General features: G+C 44.5%; 2 protein-coding genes across 3 annotated transcripts; both read right to left on the reverse strand.

Moving 5' to 3' along the window:
- Positions 1 to 726: 726 nt before the first annotated feature.
- On the reverse strand, positions 727 to 2,346 carry LOC113034776 (uncharacterized). Its single transcript, XM_026189780.2, has one exon. The coding sequence runs from the start codon at positions 2,217 to 2,219 to the stop codon at positions 1,425 to 1,427; it is 795 nt and encodes a 264-aa protein (XP_026045565.2). The 5' UTR covers positions 2,220 to 2,346; the 3' UTR covers positions 727 to 1,424.
- A 1,761-nt stretch (positions 2,347 to 4,107) lies between these two features.
- slc22a15 (solute carrier family 22 member 15) lies at positions 4,108 to 22,053 on the reverse strand. Of its 2 annotated transcripts, XM_026189778.2 has the most exons (13): positions 21,882 to 22,051; positions 20,619 to 20,759; positions 20,397 to 20,529; positions 18,803 to 18,967; positions 18,574 to 18,703; positions 17,776 to 17,836; positions 16,974 to 17,140; positions 11,540 to 11,680; positions 9,182 to 9,267; positions 8,353 to 8,461; positions 7,878 to 7,950; positions 4,879 to 5,037; positions 4,108 to 4,741 (listed from the first exon to the last, which is right to left on the reverse strand). In XM_026189778.2, exons 1-13 carry the CDS (start codon positions 21,981 to 21,983, stop codon positions 4,697 to 4,699), a joined length of 1,512 nt encoding a protein of 503 aa, XP_026045563.2. In that variant the 5' UTR covers positions 21,984 to 22,051; the 3' UTR covers positions 4,108 to 4,696. The 2 variants fall into 2 exon arrangements, 1 of the variants encoding a protein (XP_026045563.2); XR_003274235.2 differs by lacking the exon at positions 4,108 to 4,741 and having other exon boundaries at positions 4,896 to 5,037; positions 7,750 to 7,950; positions 21,882 to 22,053.
- Positions 22,054 to 22,091: the final 38 nt, after the last annotated feature.

A 22,091-nucleotide genomic window follows, 5' to 3' on the forward strand; every position in this document is an offset into this window, starting at 1 on the left:
CTGAGCCCTGCATGTTTCTGCGCCTCAGTAATAGACAACGGGTATTTTAATGCAGAGCAGGAACATGCATGTGAGCACAAAGCGACTTTCATGGAGTCTTTCTTTCGGTCTTCTGTAGATCAGAGATCCTACACGCCTGAGTCTCGGTCCTCAGACCCCACACAGTCCAGGCAACGTCCAACAGAGTTTGTTATTGCATGAAAGACATTGATCCTCCTGCAGCTCCGGCTCATTGATCTGAACTGCTTCGCTGTTTTCAGAGAGAAAATCAAAGTGTTTCTGATATGAGAACGAAGTGTTTTGTTGGTAGCTGAAGAGGCTTTTTGGGCTCTGGGAGGCTGAGATCTGAATTCTGGAGCTCAGGACTCACTCAGAGAGGCTGCGCAGTCATAAATGAGCCTCTGCTGTAAACCTGGAGTCTGTGTGATAGCTGAGCTGTGGCAGTATCATCTATCATCAGCAGAATACTGCAGCAGCTTCCTGCTCTTTAACAACTGGCATAAACAGAAGTGACTGTGTGGTGATGCTGCAGCGGCATGCAGAGGGACCAGTGCAGAGGGTGTACTGGTAACCTTTGTCAGCAGTCATGCTTTCACTGGGACAGCATGCCCCCTCGTGGTGGCAAGCTTTACAAAGCAAAACATAAAAAAAGCCTCTTAATATTGGCGCTTCCACCTCTGTGAGGATTCAGGAATGAAAATCTTTGTCTGGAAGTTTCACACGCAGTGACAGAGACAAGTAAACACATTTATTACAGAACAGCTCACATAACAGAGATAATGTGACGGTGTGATCACCAGCCGAGCAGCAAAGCCTCCACTGTACAATCAACATGTGCCACAACTGCAGGACAAAACATTTCACCATCATCATCGTCGTCTCAGCTCTCTGTCTGCGGGACGAAAGCTGATGCTCGTGCAGGTTGAGCACATAACATCTGAATATTTCCACCTTTTTCTGCCTCGTCACAGCGTTTAAAATGCAGGAGCAGTGAGACAGGGATGATGAACCACAGCAGAGCTTTTAGTTCTTAAAGCAAAACACAGGAAAGTCCAGAATCCTGACCAGATAAATAAGAGGGCAGGAATGAAGGGCATATGTGGGAAAACACACTAATACCAAGAGAAATACATAAAGAAGTATAAATACACAGAAATACAGAAGCAAAACTAACTGAACAAAGTAAAAATAGATAAAGACAGGAAGTGAAAAAAACTGATTACCAAAATAAGGTCAAAACAAGGACAAATAAAGACAGAGAAGACCAAAGAAAACTACAAACATGGCTGACTATAACTGTATGCTAAATAATGTTTACTGTAGAAATGCAGCAGAGCAGTTTAACAGAGCTAAACATGAACTTCCCTCTCAGTACAGCTGATGTGCTTTACTCTTCATCAGGAAGTCAAAGGCGACAGTTCATTTTAAACAGCATCATCATCACTTTTTCTGCATTTACAGCCAGTCTGTAGTTTCTGACACCGAAAGTAGACAACCACCACAAAGAGTGCGAGGATCGCCAGAGATCTCATCACAGCACCTAAAGTTGTAACCCAGAGTCCACAGTGCAGATCGTCACTGTTTGCTGGTTTTATTCGGTAGAACACGTTGGAGAAGGCGTTGCTCTCTTTCTCACTAAACAGGTTCTTTATTCTGCAGGAGAAAGTTTCCACACGCTGTGTTTCCTCATCATTGATGATCTCCACGGTGTTCTTTCCAGACTTTTCCCATTCTCCATCATCCTTCTTCCAGAAGTACTCGACAGGCCCAGCTTTGCTAACGTCTCCCTCACACACCAGTTTACATCTCTCAGAGGTTGAGCTACATACCAGCGGCTTCACTTCCAACTCAGGCTCGGGCACTGCTTCGATCGCCACTGTCTTGTAAACCTGACTCTGGACCCGGTTGTTAATCTCCACTGAATACAGTCTAGTGTCCGCTGCAGTCATGTTCCTGATCTCCAACTCTCCTGTGCCAGTGTTCACAGTGGTTCGGCCATTAAACCTGCTGTAATATGTCAGAGGAATCTGGTCTTTCACCCACTCAGCCAGCAGGTATTTACCGTATTTCCACACGACGCTGTAGATCCGTTCAGAGACCGGCTGAGGACTGAGCTGGAGTGTTTCACCAACCCTGAAGTACTTCTCCACAGTCTGGGCCTGAGTGAAGCCGACTAACAGCAGCACTGCGAGGAGCCAGAAACCAGCCGATGTCTCCATGTTCACAGATCAACACGGAAGTGACAGGTCTGTGCAGATGTCTTTGGTTTTGTCCCATCTGTGGTTTCCTTTGGTGGGCGTTTGAAACAAGGAAGTGAGCCCTAAAACAGCTTTGCAACCCTTTACGGTCGTTCTGAAGCAGCATCCAGCAGCGTCACGTGACAGCCGGTCTCCTCGGTCAGCCCCGAGTGTCGATATCCACCAACCGACCTGTAACAGTCCTGTTTTTAAAGACCTGCTGGGGATAAATTCTGCTGAAAAGCAGCATCAGGACACAAACCAGAACATTTCTAATGAACCTGAAGTTATACCGCAGAGTGAAACATAATCATCGTTTATCTGCCTCACGGTGAAAAAACGAGACGAGGAAGTTTTCAAGTGTTTACTGTCTTTATCACAGAGAGAACAGTTCATGAGCATCATTTATCTCTGTGCATACAGTCTATGTACAGAGTGCACACAGTGCTTACAGCAGGGAATCAAACATCTGCAGGCAGATGATGTTTAACACTTTCCAAAGTGCTTTTTCACAGTAAAAGGCTGCAGTCGAAGGCACGGCAGGAGGAGGAATGCTGGAACACTTTCATTTAATTACCATCAGCTGAAGGAGAGGACCCCGACGGCCTCTTTCAGCACGAATACAGACGTGAGTGTGTTACACACACCAACATCAATAAAAACAGGAAGTAATCACATTTAAGAAACTTTGCAGAACACAGAGCTTCTTTCCTTTTTTTAAATATGTTTATAGATCATATCGCTGCAAGTTTTCCTCCAATGGCAGCGTCTCTCACATTACAGAGGAAACGAAGCAGACTGTAAAACGACTGCATCAAACTGGCCTCACAGTCCTGAACGTCAGAGGAAACATCTGAGGACCGGTTTCAGCTCCTGCCCGATCTCCAGGCTGCAGAGCTGCAGTGTGCAACCCGTCCTTAATTTATTGTCCCTCACACCGAATGTACAGTTTGCTTTTTCACTCGTTTAACAGTTCATATCATCTAAAACCTGGAAACAAAAACAGATTCTTAGGACATCAAGTTTTCTTGTTTCTGGTTTTCTAGGTTCACCATCGTCATCGTCACATCTGAGAGATGTTTTTTTCGACTCTCCCGGACGCTTTAAAAGTAAAAAAAATCAGCAGATAAATGACTAAGTAATGAAAAAAAGGAAAACATCTGTCCTTGACGTTAAAAACAGCTGGTGATTTTACCTAGATAAACACATGAAAACACTAAGCCCACAGACGATCACATGATCACCATCAGCTGCTGTTTGGGAACAAGGAATAACGTCTGGGTCGTTCCCGTACCAGGCTTCCTGCTCCATCCTCTCTCCCTTGTTTATTAATGAATCTATAAACATAAATTTTCTGTCCCCACACAGATATTCATGGGTGCAGTCGAACACTCAAACACGATTGGTCCAGGACCAAACATCTTCCCCTGACCTGTTCTACATATTCCACGCTCTGCATTTAATGGCTTAATAATAAAAACTATTATGATTAATGCGAATTAAAGTGATGGGAATATAATCCATTCATAGTAAACTGAGCTGCCTGAAGATCGTCCACCATCAAACCCCAAACCAGTTAAAACACGTTGAAAGGGGCAGCCAATGGGAAAGATGCGAGCTTTAGTTTGGTTTCTGCTCTCGTCACGTCTGGAAAGAGGCGAGCAGATCCAACAAGGCTTCTCATGAGCTGCTCAAACTTTCTAATTTACCCTTTGAAAGTGAAGTCGCTGCTCGGCTGAGTCGTGGTAGAAAAACAGGAAGCTGAGCTCCAGCTGCTCAGTTCATATATTTACACTTAGTTCTTTTTCATTATTCAATCCATTAAAATGTTTCTGTAAACCTGTAAATAAAAGTGAGTTTGATTATGTAGTTAAATTAAACCAGCCTGGTTTTTATTTGTGTTTGATAAATCGAGGTAAGAGAAGCTGATGGATCGTCTGAGCCTGACACGTGTGGACGTTTCTGACCACAGAGAAACCTTTCATGACTTTCTTAGTTTTTTTTAGACCTTTTTCCTGACGTTAAATCAGAGTGAAAATAATGATAATAGTTCCTGTCTGGAAGAAAATCACAGCTGACATAAATAATCTGATTATGTGTAAACTGTAGTGACTGTAAGCTGGTGTCCTCTGGTGCAGAGAGTCTTTAACACATTTCCTCCTGAAGCAGCAGAAGTCTAAAAACGTCACTGGAGGAAATGCTGTCGGGCTTCAGGAGCTGTCAAAGGTTTTTGGTCCCTCTTGTTAAATTCCCAGGATCTGGAATGTAAAGCGGATCATGACTCTCAGCCCTCGGTCTCTAAATTCGCCACCGCAGCGTTCAGGAATCGACCACGACGCTGCGTCTTCCTACGAGGTCAGCTGACGGCGTTTTCGCTTCCTGCAGTGAACAACGGCTCAGAAACCGTTAATTAACGGGACCGTTTGCGGTTCTGAGCGATGAAGACGAGACCGCCAGCTTCATTTGTGGGTCGATGCACAGCTTTCATCTTCATACAACAGAGGCTGCAGACAGAGAGGAAACAAGGACATGAGCGAGAAAACAAAATCTGTCTGACTGAACCGTCTGGTTTTATGTTACTTGATCGTCGGCTGTGGCTGTAGAAACAGAAACGTCCCACAAACACCCAGCGGTGCCTCACCTTGCTCTCCAGCACTCGGCCGAGCCCCGGGCTGCCCAGCTCCTCCAGCGTCTCTGCTGCTGGTCTGTTCAGGGTCTCCGGCAGCAGGAGGCCCAAACAGGCCGCCGACAGGCCGCTCAGACAGAACACGGTGAAGGGCATGGAGGTATGGAGGGCCCGCTGCGACACACACAGACACACAACCGGGACCTTTTACTGTCTGAACCCTTCAGCCCGTGTGTTTACACAGTGAATATTTACACACACTGATCAGAAGGTCCAAGAGTGAGATCAAAACATAAATCAAGAGCAAATTGTTTGAAAAGATCCTTAATTATGTCCTGCTGGGGGATCAAATTAAAAAAAAGTGTGTTTTTTTTAATAAAAAGGTTGAAAAAGAAGCAAAGCAGCATCAGAGCTAAAAGAGGAGGACTGGTTAGACAGATGTGGCACTCCGCCTCGACCTGTGGAGAGATTCCTGCTGTCACATAATGTTGCATGTGCCAGCACAGATAAAGTCTGCACTCAGACTCATTTGGAGTTGTGTGATGTTTATTGGGGACAAAGTGCAGGTAAGAAAGCAATAACTAAGATGTGATTCAATAACGTGTCTCCAGTTCCTACAAAAACACTCCAAGGAATCGGACCTCCTACAAGATTACTGAGAAAATGAAATCACATCCAACTGTGAAACTAAATATTTGTTTTTACTTTGTTGAGCAAAATCTTCTTCTTCAGCAAATCTCTGGATAAGACCGAGTGACACAGGTCTCTACTTTCTGCAGAAATCTCGTGAGCACGAAAAACGATGGGAGATTTTTATAAACACGCCGGCCTTTTCCACAACAATGAGAGTCGCTCGTTTTTCCCCTCGTGCCAACATTTCATAATGTAATCCGTCTCGTATGCTCCTCCTGAGGTCAGGTTTTCCTGCGTCTGTGAGTGTTGCCTTCACACTCTGTAAAACACCATTAACGACTGAGAAGCTGAGGTTTGTGGGTAAAAAGCCGACCTTCATCCGTTCAGATAAACTCCACAGCCTGGATGAGCCGTTTGATTAAAGGTCCCGTGCTCGGGCTCCGAATATCTACTGCCACGAGGACGCGATCAACACTCAGGTTTATCAATCGTGCTTTTATGAAAGAAAGGCTCTTCAAAAGACACGGTCGACTTTGCTTTCACAGCTTCGGTATTTTGTTTTTTAATTGTTTTTGAAATGCAAATAAGATGAAAATAATGTAAATTATCTGCCACGGCAACAGGAAACTGCAGCTGTGACAGAAAGTTGCAGACGGTGTTCTTGCAGGAGATTACATATATTTTTAAAAGAAGAACATTAAGAGCTTTTTAGCTGAGATTTCTGTAAACGCATGTTCGTTGAGCTTCCCTGTATCACCACTAGAGGTCACTGTTTATTTAGGTTTGGAGCACATGACAAAACGAGGTCAAAGGTCAGTGTGACACATTAACAGAAGAAACCGAAACAGTCATTTTCTACTTTCATGTGTCACATGTGACTGTTTGACAGGATTTTATTTCCCTGTGAAACTAATATGTTTACACACTTTGATCTGTTAGAAATTTAACTCGTGTGAAAGCGAAACGCAGCAGGTACGAAGTACACAAAGCACAGCGTGTGTTTATAAATCAGACCTGTGGTTAACGACAGCAGGACGGTGCACGAGGGCGGATAAATCATTACGGATAAACTTTCAGGCAGGAAAACCTGCAACACATTAATCAGGAATGTGTGAATCGGTGAGGTCATTAGTAAAACTGCATCAGCCAGTGAATGCAAACGATTTCCTGGAATGAGGTGTGACCTTGTCACTCAGACGAGCTGCATGAACTCCGTTTCCTTATAACTTTGCAGAAACAGCCTAACACAGATCAAAACCACAGCAGGACAATAAGTCCAGCAGACTTTCCAAGATCACGGCTGCGTTTTCCAGCATTTCTAGCCTCTGACGTCGCGCACCCAGAAGGGTGTAGTCAGGGCGACACTTCAGCAGTCAGTGAGTCATTAAAAGCTCCACCAAACAGATTTTCCCCTCAGCGTCTCGATGGTTTCACTTTGGAAATGCTTCACTTATTGAGACGTAACAGCCAGCGAACACTGAATGCCTCTGCGGCGCTGCGCACACTCCCTCTGAAGTTGAAGTACAAACACTGTTTCCTTCCTTTAACAAAAACGAGCTGCATCCACAGAGATGACAGGGCTGGTGGAGGGGATGTTGGCACACTTGAGGTTTCGCCGTCTATCACTTTTTAAAATTCCCCCGCTTCGTTTCAGAGTACAGAAAGCATGGATGTTTGACCACAGGCTGACATCACACTAACACTGACAGGCTAACCGTTCTCCCAGCTCACCGCGCCCTCCAGTATAAATAACTCAAGACTTTAGCAAGAAGCCGCTGAGCTGTCGAATGCAAAGATTCACACTTTAAGAAACCTGAGCCGGAAACCCCCACAGGCCTCGCTGATACTTTTACTATGTATGAGGCATAAATGCAACCACACGAAGCAAACGGGGCGACTCGGCGCCTCGTCCTCTCGCCCCTGCACACACCGGCTAAAATATTTATACCAAGATGCACAAAATACATTTCAAAATAAAATCTCCTAAAAGAACAACATTTACAAGCTACCAGATGCCCTTCTTCATCATCACTTTCCCTCCTTTTTTATTATTAAACCCTGTTTTTAATGATCTGATCTCCATGCCAACAACAGCTCCAAACAGGAAATGCTGAAAAAGGAAGTGATACTGTTACCACTGCAAACGGGAGCTGGTTGCTGCCTTTTCAGGCTCACAGCTTCATGTGAAAACACCAGCCTCCCACAGTCACAGGTCGCGCTCACATATTTCACTGTTTTGCATTTTAAACTCACATTTAAACGTCTGCTGGTTCCTGAGAGCTGCTGAGTGGCTCTGAAGATCAGATCGAGTGCTTCCTGTCGCTGGCTCAGGCTTGTTCCAGAGCATTTACTCCTAACCTCTCTCACACTCACAGCCTTACCATGGAAGGAACGAACGGTGCCAGGATTCCTCCAACTCTGCAGGACATGGAACAAACTCCCAGCCCAGCGTTCCTGAAACAAACAATCCGTGCACGTTAAAATCAGTCCGAGCGCACAGCTTTAGGACACGCTGACTTTGAAAACACAGGAATTATCACTTAATTGAAGGTTTGTGCCAGTGTGACGCTTTTAATCTGGCTTCAACCGAAATGAGACATTTACAAACTCTGGAGGCATCTCAGCAGCTTTAATCCCGTCGGTTTCAGATTAAAAGACAAGACGTTTCCTAAAAGTTTCTGAGCTTGTGTTGATGCTACAGTTAGCTTTGACCCAACATACAGAAAAGGAGACGACGCAGAAAAGGCTCAATATTTTGTTCCTGGACGCCGACTGAATGCCCACCCAGGTCTCATTAACAGCAACGTTTTTATGAATGTGACCAACAGAAACTACGTAAATATGCACCCGGCTCACCTGATGACTGTGGGGTAGAGCTCGGACGTGTAGACGTAGGCGATGTTGAACGCTGCGCTGACCATCAGTTTTCCCACAAGCGCCAACGACGTCACACTCAGCAAAGCTCCTGCCAACACAAACTCAAACTGAGAGCTTGTTCTGATTGTTCACCTCACAGCAAAAACTCATCTCGTTCCCTCCCCGAGGAGCTTAATGATGTCACAAACCTGCAGCTCTGAACCCTTAAACTGACGGCTACAAATCTGCAGCACCAAAAAAGTTTTCATGCAACCTGTGTGGTTTATTATTCACACAAGACAATTTATTAAATATTACAATAAAATCTGCTTCATGTTTAAGAATGCAAGCAGTTTATTATCTGATGAAATGTGCATCAATTCGCCCGCTATTCCAAACACAGCATGTGTAGCCGGCAGCAGAAAGGTGCAAAGATGTGCTGGTTTAACCGGTTTCATGTCTTGCACTATGCGAGGCATAACTATCATTCTGTTCTGCTTACACAACAATCACACACTGTGACACTTCTATCCATGCATATGGAAATCAGTATTTTATGCCAAGTGTTTAACACCTAAACAAGCCTTTTGCAGTTTTTTTTCCACTGGACTGAAATATGTTACAGACGCAGGTTTCATCTCACTTCCTCTTTACTTCAGAGTGAAGTCACTGATTTGTCAGGCTGACAAAGGCTCTTTCATACATGCACCGGCAGAGCTGCACCTTGGTAGGTGTTACCCAACGTGAGCAGTGCAAACATGTCTGAAGACGACTACTTCCTGCAGCTGCACATATTCCTCTGCAGTGCCGTCGAATATCAGAGCCTCACCTGCATTTTCAGGAATGAAGGTGGTGCAGAGGCAGGCGGAGCCAGCCAGGCACAGGAAGCTTGCCATGCTTTTCCTCCGCCCAGCCCTGCAGGACGAGACAGACATTCATGCAGGAGTTAGTGAGTAAGCAGCAGGAAGACCAACAGAAAACAGGAAGCAAAGTGAGGTTTTTCACACAGGTTCCACAGAAGTTCGAGCGCAGCTTCAAAAAGTTTGACTAACAATTTAAAATCCAAACAGGCTGTTTTTGGACGAGTTGCTCAGAGCTCATCCCTGTATTGCTGTGGCTGAGTCACACACCCTGTGGAAGAAGCTCATTTAAAGCTTGCATCCTCAGTCTTGTTCTGTCGGTCACTACCCACAGCTCACAGCCACGGCTGAGGGCAGGATCGTAGATCAGCCAGTAAATCCACAGCTCCACCTTCACTCTCTGACCAGGCACGCTGGTGTATGAACCCTAGAGAGCTGCGAGGGGTTTGGGGTAGAGATGGACCGATCCGATATTACGTATCGGTATCGGTCTGATACTGACCTAAATTACTGGATCGGATATCGGAGAAAAATAAAAAAATGTAATCCGATCCATTAAATATCACGAAAGCACCTCACAAAACTTGCAACACGCCGTAACTCACCTCAGAACGTTAGCACGTCGGAGCAGTATGCATCACGTGATAGAGCAGCTGTGGCATGCGGGACCTGTCGGTGGTCTGGATAGCATTTGGAGCTTCGCTAGCAACCCGACATTTCATCTCCGACAAAGTTATCCCCGAGAGAAGTAAAGCAAGTGTGTAAGTCCATCTCTGAATGTTTGTAAAGCATTCCTGCGTTAAGCTTAACAAGCGACTGCCTCTCCTGCTGCTACTTCAATCATGAAACTGCTTAACGATCAGCTGATCGGCTTTTCTGTTGCGAGTCCCTCTCTGTTGTTTGCTTTTGGCCCACTTTGCACCAGAAAGAGGAAACCAGCGGATAAACAACAGCAGCACGTTTAAGCTTGATCAGCTATTGTTAGAATTTATTTATTATTACTTTCTACTCGAGGATCTTTTTCTACGTAGCTGACGCTGGTAACTGTGCAGGGGCGGATCTAGCAAAGTTTAGCCAGGGGGGCCGATAGGACATTAACTGGGAAAAGGGGGCACAAAGACAGACTTTTCTTTCTTATTCTCATTTAAAATGTCTAGCTTTTAATAAATAATTATCTGACAGCCAAAGTTGTATATATATATATATATATATATATATATATATATATATATATATATATATATATATATATATATATATATATATATATATATATATATATATGTATACACACACATACATACATATATACACACACACACACCCTAGTAAGCTATAGTACTTTTTCCTTTGGGAAGGTACCATCTGTGCAGTCTGCAATTTTGTTGAAGAAAGATGTTGAATCTATTTAATATTTCTTGAAAAATAATTGATTTCTGTGCATTTTTTTTCACACTGCATCAAATTAAGGTTGATTACGTCGATTAAGCATCATGAGGTGGCGCGTGAGGGGTGGTTCCCTATTTTTTATTTATTTATTTTTGTTGTTGCTGGGAGTTGGAACCCTATTAGTTAGGTTGCTTAATATTTACGCTAAGTACTCTTTAAAATACCAGAATAGGGAGGATGGTGTAGGTTTAAGTTTATTAGATTGATCAGTATTGCTGAACTATGAAATATTTTTTTTTGCATACAGGTATAACAGAATAGCTTTAGTGTAGTTGTTGTTTTAAACTTGAGTATGAACTTATACAAAATGCAGCAAGATATTTAAAAAACAGTTTTGTTGATTAAAAAAACACTATATCGGATTCATATCGGTATCGGCAGATATCCAAATTTATGATATCGGTATCGGACATAAAAAAGTGGTATCGTGCCATCTCTAGTTTGGGGCCTGACTGATCCCAGACCTGTTTCATTGGAAGCTCCTGATAAAGTCTCCTAAGCCAAACTGGTCGCTGTGAAAGGCTAAACATGATCTAAAAGACCTCTATGAACCAAGGGCTCATGCTACCACACAGGACCAGCAGCCACCTCCAGGAGGGGCTGCAAGGAGGAGGGTCGGGCAGAGGCACCGGTGCTTCCCTCAGTTAAATAAATAAAATCAATGAACCCTGTTTGATGTAGGATCTTTTTAAAATTATTTTCTTACTGCTGTCTACATCCATCAAGTAAAAGCAGCAGCTCACATTACAGCTGAGCGAGGACGCCGGCTCACAGCTACAGTTACACCAAAGGTAGGAGCGTGGCGGGAACCATCCTCTTCACATATTTCACAGGTCACAGTTAAAAATCACACAGCAAGTGTCGTGTGTGTGTCTCACCAGTGTTTGTTGATGAAGTATATGCAGAGTGGGTATGCCGGCAGCTCCACGAGGCCGTACATCGCCACATTAACGTAACGGCTACCAGACGTCTCGCCGGCCCCCAGAGTCAGCCCGTAGTACACCAGACTGCAGGCGTACCTGACACACACACACACACACACACACACACACACACACACACACACACACACACACACACACACACACACACACACACACACACAAAATGTTTGTTGATAATATTTGAAAAAGACAGAAGAAACAAACGAGTTCATGAACCTGAAACTGTTCAAACTGACGACTCGTTAACAGAGCAAAGAAACGACTGTGCAGCATCAGTTCTGCTGACTGTGAGGATTTCTTTATTTAGCTACTTCCGCTTGTTACTTCTCTTTAAACTTCTTTTTCTGTGATGCATTTTATATTTTTGGAAATACTGGAAAACCCCCAGTATAAGACCTTCAGATCATTTTTGTTTCACATACATGTGGTTGTTTAAGTGTATTAGAAGAAAAAACTGATCATTGGTATCGATTTCAATGATGCCGTCCTGCATCACTTCTACTTATTTTATGGTTAAATTCAGATCTTGCTTGTTTTAATTTAAGGGTTATTTTGTCTTTTTATTCCTTATAATCCTTCAGAAATGTTTTCACATCACTGGGATCTTCTGGAGAACGTCAGCAGGTCGACTGCGTGTGAGTCATTAAAAGATGTGTTCACAGGACGAGCAGAGCAAACGTGTTTAAGGTGAAATCCTGTTTGTTGTGCTAACTCTGTGTACGTTCAGCAGCTTCGACCTTTTGCTGTTTGCTATAAACACATCAGAAGACGCAAAAGGTCTGAAGTGTGGGAAAATCAGTCAGCCCGAGCTGCTCCACTTCTCTAAAAGAATGAATCAGCTGCTGAGGTTAGAGGCCTGCAGCACTCAAGCTGTAACTTAAACTGAGCACAAAAGCAAAAGAGATGAAGTCTGTGAGCGATACAGAAAGTGTAAAAGCTGAGCAAAGATCAGCGTCAGAGCCTTTTCTCAGGGACGAAGGCAGCAGGTGTGACGCACGGATCCAAACATGGCAACAAACCACAAACTGCAGCGGCTCAGTTATGAACGTGTTTATTTAAAGGTTACGCCGAGCAGCAGCAGAAACAACAGGTTCAACTGTTACTGCAGAGAAAAGAGGAAATGCAGGAGCGTACAGAGACTGACACATGAGAGCACAACACGGCTCAGCTTCCATCACGAAGCGTCACCCTGCACCGCCCGACCGAGTCTGTGTGCATCAATAAGTCAAAGGAGATGAACCGAAGAGAAGTGAGGAAGAGGAGCAAAGCTAAAGCAAAAAGAGGAGCGAGCTGGATGTTTGGAGGTCTGGACTACATGACCTACGTGCCTCTACTCCCATGAGATAACATATGATGGTATGACTGCGCTCTTTGTGTTTTGGCCTTCAAGAGGTGCTCCTATCAAAGCGCTCACTCTGTGGAATGTCCAGAAGTGCCGGGAAACACAGACTTCCTGTTCCTGTTAGAATTTCCACAGTGACACAGCCTACGTGTGGATGCTTATTCAACCCACAAAGTTTCTCTCTGCCTCCAACACAAGCAGCTTCTTCTTCTTCTTCTTCGTGCTCTTTATTCCTTCACAAGAGGTGAAAGCAGCCCGACAGCCGGGAATCCACCACAGACACGTTTTCTCTAAAGATTAGCTAAAAAAACAAACAAAAAAAAAACCCCACAACAGACGTTGCAACAAAAAGCTGTGGCAATAATCTGCTAAGCCTAAAAATCACACCAGTTCCTTTCTAGGCATTTGCACAGGAAACATCCAACGGCCTCCGCCTTAGCTTACACCCTGCAACCATGGCCACATACAGGACTCACCCTAGGCTGGAGTTTCACCATAACACTCAGCACCATCCAAACTAGATCCAGCCAACACACATGAGACGACCTTTAACCTCTGACATGTCCCTAACAAACATTCCCTTTGCCCCACATTAGGTTTGTTCGGGTTAGGGCTGGGCGATATGGCCTAAAATTCATATCGCGATATAATTTAAAGCATGTGCGGTAACGATATATATCGCGATATATTCTTTTCTTCTGTATAACATATTTCCCACACTATAAGGACTTAAAATCCTTTAATTTTGTCAAAAATCGACAGTGTGCCTTATGTATGAATTCTGGTTGTGCTTACTGACCTCGAACCGATTTTGGCTGCAGAAATCTGTTAAAAATGTTTTAGTACAACTTTGGTAAGCCGCACTGCTTGATGGATTGTCAGAGCATTACGGCTGCCATAGGGAGGAGCTTCGCGGAGTAATCTGGGTCCAAAACTCCGTCCGCTTCAGGTCCCAAAGTCAAACAACACTGAGAGTTAAAAACGGTCTAAATTCTTTCATCTTTAATAAAATCATCAGCGTTGCTGCTTTACCAGGTGTAACTATTAAGTTTAACATCCAGGCATCCATGAAAACAGAAGTTATTAAATTTAACGGAGTTAGAAGTTAACAGGAAGTTAGCTCGCTAGTTTCCACCTAAACATTTCATAGCATGTTCTGACTGAGAGATTTTTGAAACTAATTCAAACGTACAGCTCTGCTACCACTTCCAACATAAATGAAGACAGAAAACTAAACAGCAGTGGCGTTTGTAGGGTTACTGAAGTTGGACTACCTGGTATATAATGTTGTGCTACGTGATTGCTAGCGACACAGCTATGTTAGCATAACATTAGCACAGTGAAGCTGGAGGATGAAGCAAACTTTTTCTTCCACTCGATAAAAGTTAACGTGACGGATTCTGGTGGTTTGGGACAAATGCAATCGCATAGCAGGATGCTGTACACGGGCCAAACTTCAGTCAGGAGAACAACTGAGATTATTCATCCACAATACGAGGTTGGTCATTAATATACTGCAACAACATGGGAACAGAGCAGCTGCGAGAGAATTCAACATTAATGAATCAATGTTACGGAAGTGGAGGAAGCACAGTTTTTGGCTTTCCCCATATTTCAAAAGTGCTTCATCTCTTTGCTATGACTGTCGCCCGCCATAATTTGCAGATGATAATGGTTGTAGCCGCTGCGATGCTTTCGACCGAAACAGGCGCAGTTTGATGACATCATCAACATGCGCTATCGAAATAGAGCGTTATAGTCAAAATCTATCGTTGGCCAAATTTATATCGTTTATATCGCCCACCCCTAGTTCGGGTCACCCAGCAGGAACGCAGTCGCTGCATCCAGACGAATCTCTGGGATCCAGATTAGTTTTAAACGTTTCTCCCATTTCTTTCTGACGTGCATTTAAAATGACAAATCAGAGAATAATCCTAAAAACAGACCGAGCTGCACCTCATGGGACAATTTCATCAAATCTGACCAAATGTGTCAATAAACCTGCTACTGTCAGTGTGATAAAACGTGCTGATCAGCTGATCTTTAGGACGGTGACCTGTAAACGGGGTCCATACCAGCTTTAATGCCCTGACATCTGAGTTCATCTCTAAAGCAGATGGAATAACTCTGAATGGATTACACAGGCTGACGATGAAGCTTCTGCAGATGAAAGTAGGTGTTGGTGATACGAGGAAGAAAACCTAAACTTGGACAAAAGATCACAAATGAACAACCTCCTTTGTGGAGCAGCAGATTATCCAGGAGAAAGCACTCTGGGTTTGGATGACGTTAACAAAGATCAACCCAATCACATCAGCTCCTCAGGAGATAACAGGAGGACAGAAAGCCCTGAAGAAGACTTCCAGGCCTGTGCTGACAGCAGAGAGCACGTATTTGAAACAGAATATTCAGAAACAGAAGCACTTTCAGTATCAGCAGCATGATGATGACAGAAGTGATAAAAATATGAGCGTCAGTCACAGCGACACTGACGTTACCGAGCCTGAAATACAGACCGACACCAGAGCTCACACACAAACTAAAAGAACAAGAAACGTCTGTGCAGGGATGCATTTACTCAACTTATCAACTATCACCCACTCACTGTGTTTGTTCATAGCAGCAGGATTTAAACCAGCAACCCTGTGCTCATGAGTCATAATCTCTGACACCTGCAGGATGTCATCAAGCAGCGACTTCCAGGAAACGCCGAGTGTGACCCTGAGATGAGGACGAGGTCAGATGTATTTATAGAGCAACAATAAAACAACAAGAAATAAAATGGGACAAAAAGGTTTAAAAGTCAAAGCAGAGAATAAACGATGTCACGCTGGAGCCGAACGCCAAGGAGAAGAAATGCTTTAATAAAGATTTAAAGGAGGCACCGTCACAGCTGTGTGGGTGTGGACATTATTCCAAATGTACGAGCACATGGCAGACTCGTTATTATAAACCCATCACTGATCAATAATCAATGATTTCTAATCAGTCACACTGATGGAAAAATGTGGCACTGCTGGATCTTTCATGGGAACATTTGAGTGAAGATGAGGCTGAAATGACTTTAAATAGATTTAGTTCTTACTTAAAACGTATCCTGCAGATGGTCTGATTGTAATCTGATTACATTTCACTCATTAAATCATGTCAAACGTTTAACAGCCACAGTCTGAGTCTGAAAATGACCTGAATCCTCCGCAGAGGCTCCACCCAGAACCAGATCCGCCCCAAAGTGTCACAGCCTCCATGACGGGTCAGTAAACACTTGTTATCAATCTCTGTCTCTCTTCCACAGCATGTCTTTATCCTGTCTTCCTTCTCTCACACCAACCAATCACAGCAGATGGCCCCGCCCCTCCCTGAGCCTGGTTCTGCTGGAGGTTTCTTCCTGTTAAAAGGGAGTTTTTCCTTCCCACTGTCACCAAAGTGCTGCTCATAGGGGGTCATATGATTGTTGGGGTTTTCCTCTGTATGTATTATTGTACGATCTACCTTACAATGTAAAGCGCCTTGAGGCGACTGTTGTTGTGACTTGGCGCTGTGTAAATAACATTGAATTGAACCATGTCCGGGTCAGATCCCAGGGTGGTGCTTAAATCGGGGGAAATAAACTTGCAGTTAATTGAACTAACTCTGATCAGCTGATGTGGAGCAGAAACAGTTTCTGAGACTTTACTTTTGAACTCAGTCCTGCAACGTTAAAATGACCAAATTTACAGCAGAACTACAAAAGTTAATTTCAGGACGGCCGTCACAAACGCTCGTACGCAGTCGCAGCGCCGGTTTAGAAAACAGGAAGTGCAGGGTTTAAATCCCAGAAGTTACATAGAAACAAAAGAGCCAACATGTGCGCTTCGCTCCTGACTCTCAACTTATAAAAACACATCCAAACTCTAAAATTATAGTTAGTAATTAAATAGGACATGAAAGCAGGAGAAACCTATGCGGTATTAAAAGTGCTCCGAGCTGCAGTTCCTCTGAAGGCAGCCGAGGGTTAAACCCTCCAACATCTCTCCTTATACTCACCACACATACATGAGCACCATCGTGCGCAGGCGGAGCACCGGGTGGATGATCAGCTGCAGGACGCCGGCGCCTCGGCTTTTGTGGTTACCGGCTTTAGAGACACCAACGCGCTGCAGCATCAGGTGCTTCACGGCGTTGCCGTTCCTGCTCGCCATAAAACGCAGGACCTATAAAGCAGAACCCAGGATCAGCCACGTGATGCTCGGTGTTCCTGAAAGTGAACAAAGGAAACGGGACGCGCAGACCCAACGGGTCGATTGATGTGACTTTACTTTAGCTCGCACTTCTCTCCAGTCTTTAGAGGGAAAGTGTCAGGATTCGAACCTGCAGTTCTATCAAATGCAGCTTTGCAGGTTTATCTGCATTGAATCCATTCACACTTAAAGCTAACTTTTCTCCCTCGACAGAACAGCTCTCCTCTGTTTGCTGTTTCTAACACTGTGCAGGCCTTTGTCAAACCCCTCATTCTCCCTCCTTTTGCTTCCTGCTGGTTTTTCCCCACTGAGGTCAGACGATATCAGCGTCCTCGCCCAAACCTCCTCTGAGTGTAGGAGGAGAAAACATCTAATCACGAGCGCTTCAGACTCCAACCTTTGGAGAGCTTACTGAGGCTAAAAGCTGGTTTCTCAGCTCACTGAAACATTTAAAAGCACCTGATGAACGGAGTAAAGGAGGGTCTGTTCACACGTTTTCAGCTTCTCAGTTTTAAATATCTGTGATTCACACAAACATGCAGAGGTGCATTTTTCTAAATCCCAGGAGATTCTCACAGAGCGGCTCAGGAATGCTTCATCGTGTTTACCTCCTCAGCTCGCTCCGCCTGGCCCTGGGAGTACAGCCAACGAGGGGACTCTGGAAGAGTGCTGCAACCACAGAGGACGAGAGGAGGACATCACTGGGTGTGTTTGGTTCATTTTACATACACAGCGAGTGCAGAAACATTTGAATGTCACAATCAGAAACAGCCAAAGCATTTATTTCACACAGATTCATTAATGTAAACACATTTCAACGGTGATGAGGAAAAAAACCCATCTGGTGCTGATCAAAAACTCAAACATAATAATACAAGATCCACACTTTGTGCACGATTCCCAGTGTATTTATAATACGGAGCCTCCCTCCCTCCTCTGTATGAAACCTTTCCATCCACATTCCTTACATTCATCCTAAATCACACTTCCAGCTCCTGCAGGAAGGTCCGGAGCTCATCGCAGGCCAAGCAAGATGCATGTAATCTCTCCCAGTCTAACCCAGGGTCTCCTCCTATTGGCTGCAGCTGGAAAACCTCCAAAGGGAGGCGCCCTGACAGTGCCTGAACCCGTTTGGACCATCAGTCTCCACGATCAGAGCTGTAGCAGGAAGCTTCACAGCCTTTGTGTGCAGAGCCTGGATGCCTGTTCTCTCTGTGGTGTTTACAGATTAACACTATAAAGCTGAGCGTGTCAATAAACTGTTAACCTTCCTGGTTTAAATCCCAGGAGAACACGAGCTCTGTGTGTTTATGACGTCGCCCTGATGCTTCCAAACATCCAACACAAACTTTACTGGTTTTTCGTGGCTGTGTGGGGCGACTCGTCTCTCTGGGGTGTGTACTCACACAGACAGCAGGAAGAAGAGCACGCCGGACGAGTTGGCCGCCGTCGCCAAGCTCCTCCACGGCTGGATTAAGTAGCCCAGGGCGCCGAACAGGGCGATGCCGACGGCAAACGTCATGCTGGTCAGCGTCCCTGAAAGAAGGAAGACGAGGGATCGAGATTATTAATCTTTAACACCTAGAATTAAAGCCCTGCCAAGTAAATAATGTGACCGTGCCGGTGGTTTCCTACCCGTCATGGCCCAGTAGGACTTGCCCACGTACTCCTGCGTGAGGACGAAGCAAACGAGTCCGATGCCGCCGTTCATCAACCCCACCAGGAAACGAGAGGCAGCAAAGACCTCATAGCTGGGCGCAAAGGCGGTCACATAGCCGAAGACTACCTCAAAGAACAGGCCTGTGGAGGAGGAGGTGGAGGAGGAGAGGGACAACATTTAGTCAGGGAGAAGGAGAAACACACGAGAGATGAGGATGAGGAGGAATTTAAAGGATTTTAATGTATGTCGTCATGTGCAGACACGTCCAACAAGCCTCCGAAGAAACAGAAGAATTCGTTTGACTCGAGGCAGCAGATCCTCTGGCAAAAATTCAGATTTAACGCTTCTATATCTTATTTTTAAAACAGAACCGTACGAGCAGCAGCACTGACACAATCGGACTGAGGCACAACGAGCAGGAGACCACAAAAGTTTAATGATTTATGGCCTGTTGTGGCACCGAGGACAGAGTCTGCAGCCAAATTCATGCAAATAAAGATCAAAGACTAATGATCTCGTGATTTTCAGATGAAGCCGTGGTCGATTAGTCGTTAACAGATGTGCAATCAAAGATTACATTAAATTTCTGACAGATTTTTGGAGAATCACCGAAAAAAAACAAAAACAAATAGAAAATAACTCAAACTCTCTTCAAAATGTGCCAGTTTATAACACGACTGACTTTCACTTCCTGTTTCTTCCTTTATCTCAGTCGTGCTCAGTAACATGTGAGCTCGTTCAAAACATTTGTGTCCAGGTCCAGTTCAGGGACTCTTAGCCGAGATGAAGCCGAGCACACAGCTAGCAGCTACCTGTCAGTCAAAGAGGCCACGCCCCTAACAATGCAAACCTAAAGACTCGATACATTTGAGACAAATTAGTTACAAAAACTTGTGACAGCTGCAGCTCTCTGCTTTTTCCAATTCAATTTAATTTACAAAGCAACACAACAGCTGTTGGCTCAAAGTGCTTTGAGGTGAACACAGAGAAATCCAACAAACCGTCTCTCACTGTAGCCACTAACAACACAACACAGCTGAAAAACACTGTCGCTGTAAACTGGAGCTCTATAAATTAAGTTTAACGTCCTGTGAGCTGCCTGTTGGTTTGCAGCCATGCGAGAAAAGAAGCACGCCTGTGTAGACTGATAACCTTCTCTTTTACTACATAATTATTTATCTTTGTGCATTTGAAGATCTCCAACATCTTCAAGCAGATGCTTCAGAGTCTGGCAGGCGATTAAAGAAACCCTCAGAAATCTGTAGCTGGTGCAGGGCCCGGCCTCCCACAGGAAGCAGAGTGATACAAAACCCGAAGCCTAAAAAACCCAAAAATTAATCGCAGGGTCAGCGAGCAGTTTACGCAGCCACGCGCACTGAATGATGTCATTTTATTATCAGTCATAAAACTGTGGCCTCCGGGCTACAAGAGGAAAAACAAGAGCGGCAAACAAAGAGTTTCAAGCTTTAGGGACAAATACAGCAAACCTATAAACAGCAAAACATGAACGCTCACTAACATCACAGACGTATTCATGAACAATGCAACTGTCATCAGCCTCAACCTCACCTGTCAGGTAAACGGGTCTCCGGCCAATCTTATCCGAGAGAGGCCCAAAGATGACGTTCCCGATTAGGAGCCCGGCGAAGAAGAGCGACCCGGCGAGGCTGACCTTGTAGGCCTGCTGCTTGATGAGGAACCACTGAGGAAACACAGAGACAGGAGGCAGGTTTCACCTGTGGGCTCTCAGGTTAGCTGGATGAGCATCCTGCAGGAGTCTGCCGCTCTCACCTCAGTCACGATGGAGTCGACGTTCTCTGTAAAGGTGACGTGCTGGCTCACAGGGACGCCGTCCTGATGCGGCTGCTCGATGCGGTACTCCGGTGTAAAACCAACCAGGACGATGAGCATGGACTGACAGGCCATGTACACCTGAAACAAACAGACACACAGTCTGGGGTCATCACATGCAGACTTTTTATAAAAATTAGAGGCTTTGTTAATGTGGGGTTAAAACTGTTCACACATAGAAGGACCGAAACCTGACTGCATTCATCTTAGACACCTGAGTCACACAGGGGTAATGTCCCTGCTTACACAGGTGAAAATAACGGGCCCTCCCAGTTGTAACACACACTTATGAACACAGGGATGGCTTTTAAAAGGAATGTGATATGGCTAACTGCAAAATCTGTGAAGCACAATAAAAAAACTATCAATGTAAACAATATATGGACATATATCCTATACAAGCATCATACCAGGTATGTCAGCTTAATCAGTGCAAATCATTAACGTCGGTCCTCAAATAAATCCTGTCAAAATAATGGAAACTGTGTTTTTCTTCAAGCCTGAGTAAACTGAAGTACATCTAGCTAGATGGAGGGTTAGATTAACGCTTAAACCAAACTCCACTTTAAAAAAAATCTAGTCCGTCGTTAAATGGTTTTTACGTGACTATATATCAAAGTGTGGAGATATTTTTCTATACTGGGATATTTTAGGTGCTTAGAAAAGAGTCGGCTTTTGTTTGAGCTGTGTCTGCGCTATTTTGGTTGAATAATCATGTAAAACAAATAACAGGTGCCCGTTAGCGTAGCCAAATCACAGCGGCAATAAAAAGGCTAGCTACGATTATTAGCTAGCTACGATTTAAATACTTGGCCGAATTAAAGGGTGGCTGGAATAGATATCTAAAGAAAATCAAAATATGACTAGGAGTAAAGTGCAACTTGACATGACACAAGGAAACATTATTTTAGTAGTTTCTTGCAGGCAATCTGGAGAGCACTTCACTGCCTGGAAAAGCAGCCCTTCTGCACATCGCTAAAATGTGAGCTTGTAGTTACAGCTCGATGTTGTAGTGTTATAGTAATGAAACCGTAATAAAAAAATGTGTTAAATTAAGTCATAAATGTGTCGTTTTGTTGAGGGTCCACAGTTAAATCCCTGAAAGCCACGTATGCGCTACTCAAGCTAACTGCTACTACGTTACTGCGCGCACACTTGCCGCCATTTCCCGCGAACTAAACGCTAATTTTCACATCCGCTCACCTGAGTCAGGACGAGGACAGCCACCGCTCGTTTCTGGTAGGGCCCAAACTCTCCGACGAGCTTCAAAGCTTCTTCTAAATCCATCACAGGTGAGACATTCATGCAGCTGTGCGCGTTCCTGAGAGGAAGGATCTGCGCAAGCTAATATTCCACCGCGCACTTCCGGCTTCGCTTGAGCCGGGCGGCCATTTTATCGCGCTCGGATTTTGG

This window comes from Astatotilapia calliptera, chromosome 13, assembly GCF_964374335.1.
Source record: "Astatotilapia calliptera chromosome 13, fAstCal68.1, whole genome shotgun sequence".
Classification (NCBI taxonomy): Eukaryota; Metazoa; Chordata; class Actinopteri; order Cichliformes; family Cichlidae; genus Astatotilapia; species Astatotilapia calliptera.